This window comes from Limulus polyphemus, unplaced genomic scaffold, assembly GCF_000517525.1.
Source record: "Limulus polyphemus unplaced genomic scaffold, Limulus_polyphemus-2.1.2 Scaffold2550, whole genome shotgun sequence".
In the NCBI taxonomy this organism is placed as follows: Eukaryota; Metazoa; Arthropoda; class Merostomata; order Xiphosura; family Limulidae; genus Limulus; species Limulus polyphemus.
In genome coordinates, this window is record NW_013668160.1 from 87,260 (window position 1) to 90,124 (window position 2,865).

The 2,865-nt window shown below is 31.4% G+C and overlaps 1 protein-coding gene across 1 annotated transcript in view; it reads left to right on the plus strand.

The window, feature by feature from the left end:
- LOC106467273 (zinc transporter ZIP13-like) overlaps window positions 1-2,847 on the plus strand; it is a 62,900-nt gene extending 60,053 nt beyond the window's left edge. Inside the window, exon 9 of the mRNA XM_013927600.2 lies at window positions 1,398-2,847. Coding sequence (XP_013783054.1) covers window positions 1,398-1,473 — 76 coding nt within the window. The 3' untranslated portion in view covers window positions 1,474-2,847. The remainder of the gene's footprint in view (window positions 1-1,397) is intronic.
- The last annotated feature ends 18 nt before the right edge of the window (window positions 2,848-2,865 follow it).

A 2,865-nucleotide genomic window follows, 5' to 3' on the forward strand; every position in this document is an offset into this window, starting at 1 on the left:
GGAAGTATATATATTTTATTGAGTAGTGTCTGATAATATTTGTGGTTTTACCTTGTTTAGGCTAGTTGGTGTTTATTTAAATATAATGCTGTATTAACACATTACATTTCACTCTGAGGAAGTATATATTTTATTGAGTAGTGTCTGATAATATTTGTGTTTTTACCTTGTTTAGGCTAGTTGGTGTTTATTTAAATATAATGCTGTATTAGCACATTACATTTCACTCTGAGGAAGTATATATATATTATTGAATAGTGTCTGATAATATTTGTGGTTTTACTTTGTTTAGGCTAGTTGGTGTTTATTTAAATATAATGGTGTATTAGCACATTACATTTCACTCTGAGGAAGTATATATATTTTATTGAGTAGTGTCTGATAATATTTGTGGTTTTACCTTGTTTAGGCTAGTTGGTGTTTATTTAAATATAATGGTGTATTAGCACATTACATTTCACTCTGAGGAAGTATATATATATTTTATTGAGTAGTGTCTGATAATATTTGTGGTTTTACCTTGTTTAGGCTAGTTGGTGTTTGTTTAAGTATAATGGTGTATTAGCACATTACATTTGACTCTGAGGAAGTATATATATTTTATTGTAATTCTTTATACTAATTTGTTTGTTGTTTTAAGTTTTTGAGTAGATAGTGTATTGATCTGTGGGTGGTAAGGTTCAATGGTTAAAGCCACTGACCATGCTGCATGGGTTCAACTGTGAGGGTGTTAAAACTATAAAGTCAAACCTTTTGTTTATTAAGGATAGATGCAAGACTGATTTCTCTCTCATTCTGTTCATCAGTTCTAAATTAGAAATTGCTCTCCCCAAATCTTAGTGGTTCTTGCATGTTTGTAGCTAGAGTGAAAAGTTACCTGAAGTCCCAACATGAACAACACATATTGTATACCTTTTCCATATGGGAGTAAAATTAAATATTATACTACATTTAGTTTCAAATTTTAATCACGGTCCAGACCACATAGCTAGCTACAGCCATAGGTTCTTGACCTGGCCACTCAATTCATAGGCCACATAAGGTGTCATTTTGGCTGAAAAATGCTGATACAGATTTAATGTTTGTGCAAAAAATAAATATTTTAAAGACCAGACTTTACACCACATGGATATTTTCCACCCCACTCCCCCTTTTTTTTGTAAACTATCCAAGTTTGTATTTACGGTAAACATCAAAGAAGATTAAAAATTATTCCTTGTTTTGTGATCAATTGGCACTCAGGGTTTTTGCATAATGAACTTGAATTGTTTCATTTAGTATGTGAACTAAATGATGGAAGAGTGTTATTGAAGTTTTAAAAGTAGTTTTGTCTGAGAATCTGTTGCATAAATTATTTATGAAAACTAGTTTGAAATGTTAGTTTTTGTTCATTTCAGGGAGTCCTTGAAACAGTTTATGTGCATAGGTGCTGGTATATCAGTGATGGCTCTGGTGAACGTCTTAGCCGAGTGAAAGCTGGTGAAGAGAACGTTCAGCAATCTCGTCTGTTGTTTGTTTGATTACTCTTACTTGTATTGTTGTACTGCAGCTAGCTGACCATGGGTTCATAGTTCATCTTCTGTACTGAAAACACTTGTGGAACAGACTTAAATGGTTTATATTTTACAGTGTAATTAAGTGAAACTTATGTGTTCCAACACTTTCTTTCTTTCGTAGTTCTACCAAGACCTCACCATGGCTGGTACTTACAGAGTCTTATATTCCACACTTCCACTCTACATATTCCCTCAATATTTATGTAACTTGTTTCTTCTAATATTTTGTTGCAGTTTCAATGACACATTTTTTCACCAAAAGTATATTTTTTCTTATTTATTCCATATTACTTTGTTTGGAATACATATTCAGTGAAGAAGAAATCAAAAATTTATCTGTACTTGCCCTTGAGGTGTAAAGTAAATTACTTTTTATACAAGAATATTGAAATTTGATTTAATCTGTAAACCTTGAACCAACTTCACTAAATTTCAGGTGTAAAGTCACTGAAAATATAAACTTATAAAATATAAATTTTCATAAGTGAAACAGTGCTATAAATTTTTATAGGTTGCTTGTTTTAAATGCATTCCATGTATGTTCTATACATATTAAAGTCTGATAATTCTTGCTGGTGTGATAAGTACAGACAGACATAGTTTTTCTCTCGAGTATCTGATGACAAACTTATTTTGAAACTTCATGTTCTTGTTGTAATCGTATTCTGTATATTTAATACAGAAGATTTTGTTCTTGTATGTAAAGTAATATTTTAGATTAATGCAATAAATATTTATTGAGGAAATAATTACAAGGAACAAAACAAGTTGTTTCAAAGACTTGTGATTAATCGTTGCTTCTTTCTAAAGTTGATAGTTTTAAATGTAATCCTAAAAATGTAAAAATCCAGATAGTGAAGGTTAGTACAGAGTAACAAATACACATGAAATGTGATAAAAATTGCTGACTAAAGTAGTGACACGTAATATTTGGCAGTGAATGTCTATGAAGAACATGTAATCTTTTTGATATTACACTAGTCAATCCAAGCTTGGTTTTGTGTTCCTGTTACTTGGAAGTCCTGTCTTCTTAATGTCTCCATAATTATATTTATGTATTTGTTATATAAAATATTATGTAGATCTGTTAGAGTTGCTAGTTTTAGTTGAATTATTTGGAAAAATACTTAGCTTGCCAGACTGTGAAACTGAGGGTTCATAGTTCATATACCGTTGCTACAGAATTGTTGTCCACAATTTGGGGCCATGGGTGCATTAGATAAGAAATGGTCAAATCCAACTATTTGTGTGGAATAGCCCAAGAGTTGGTGGTGGATGCTGTTGACAGGGGCCATGGGTGCGTTAGAAG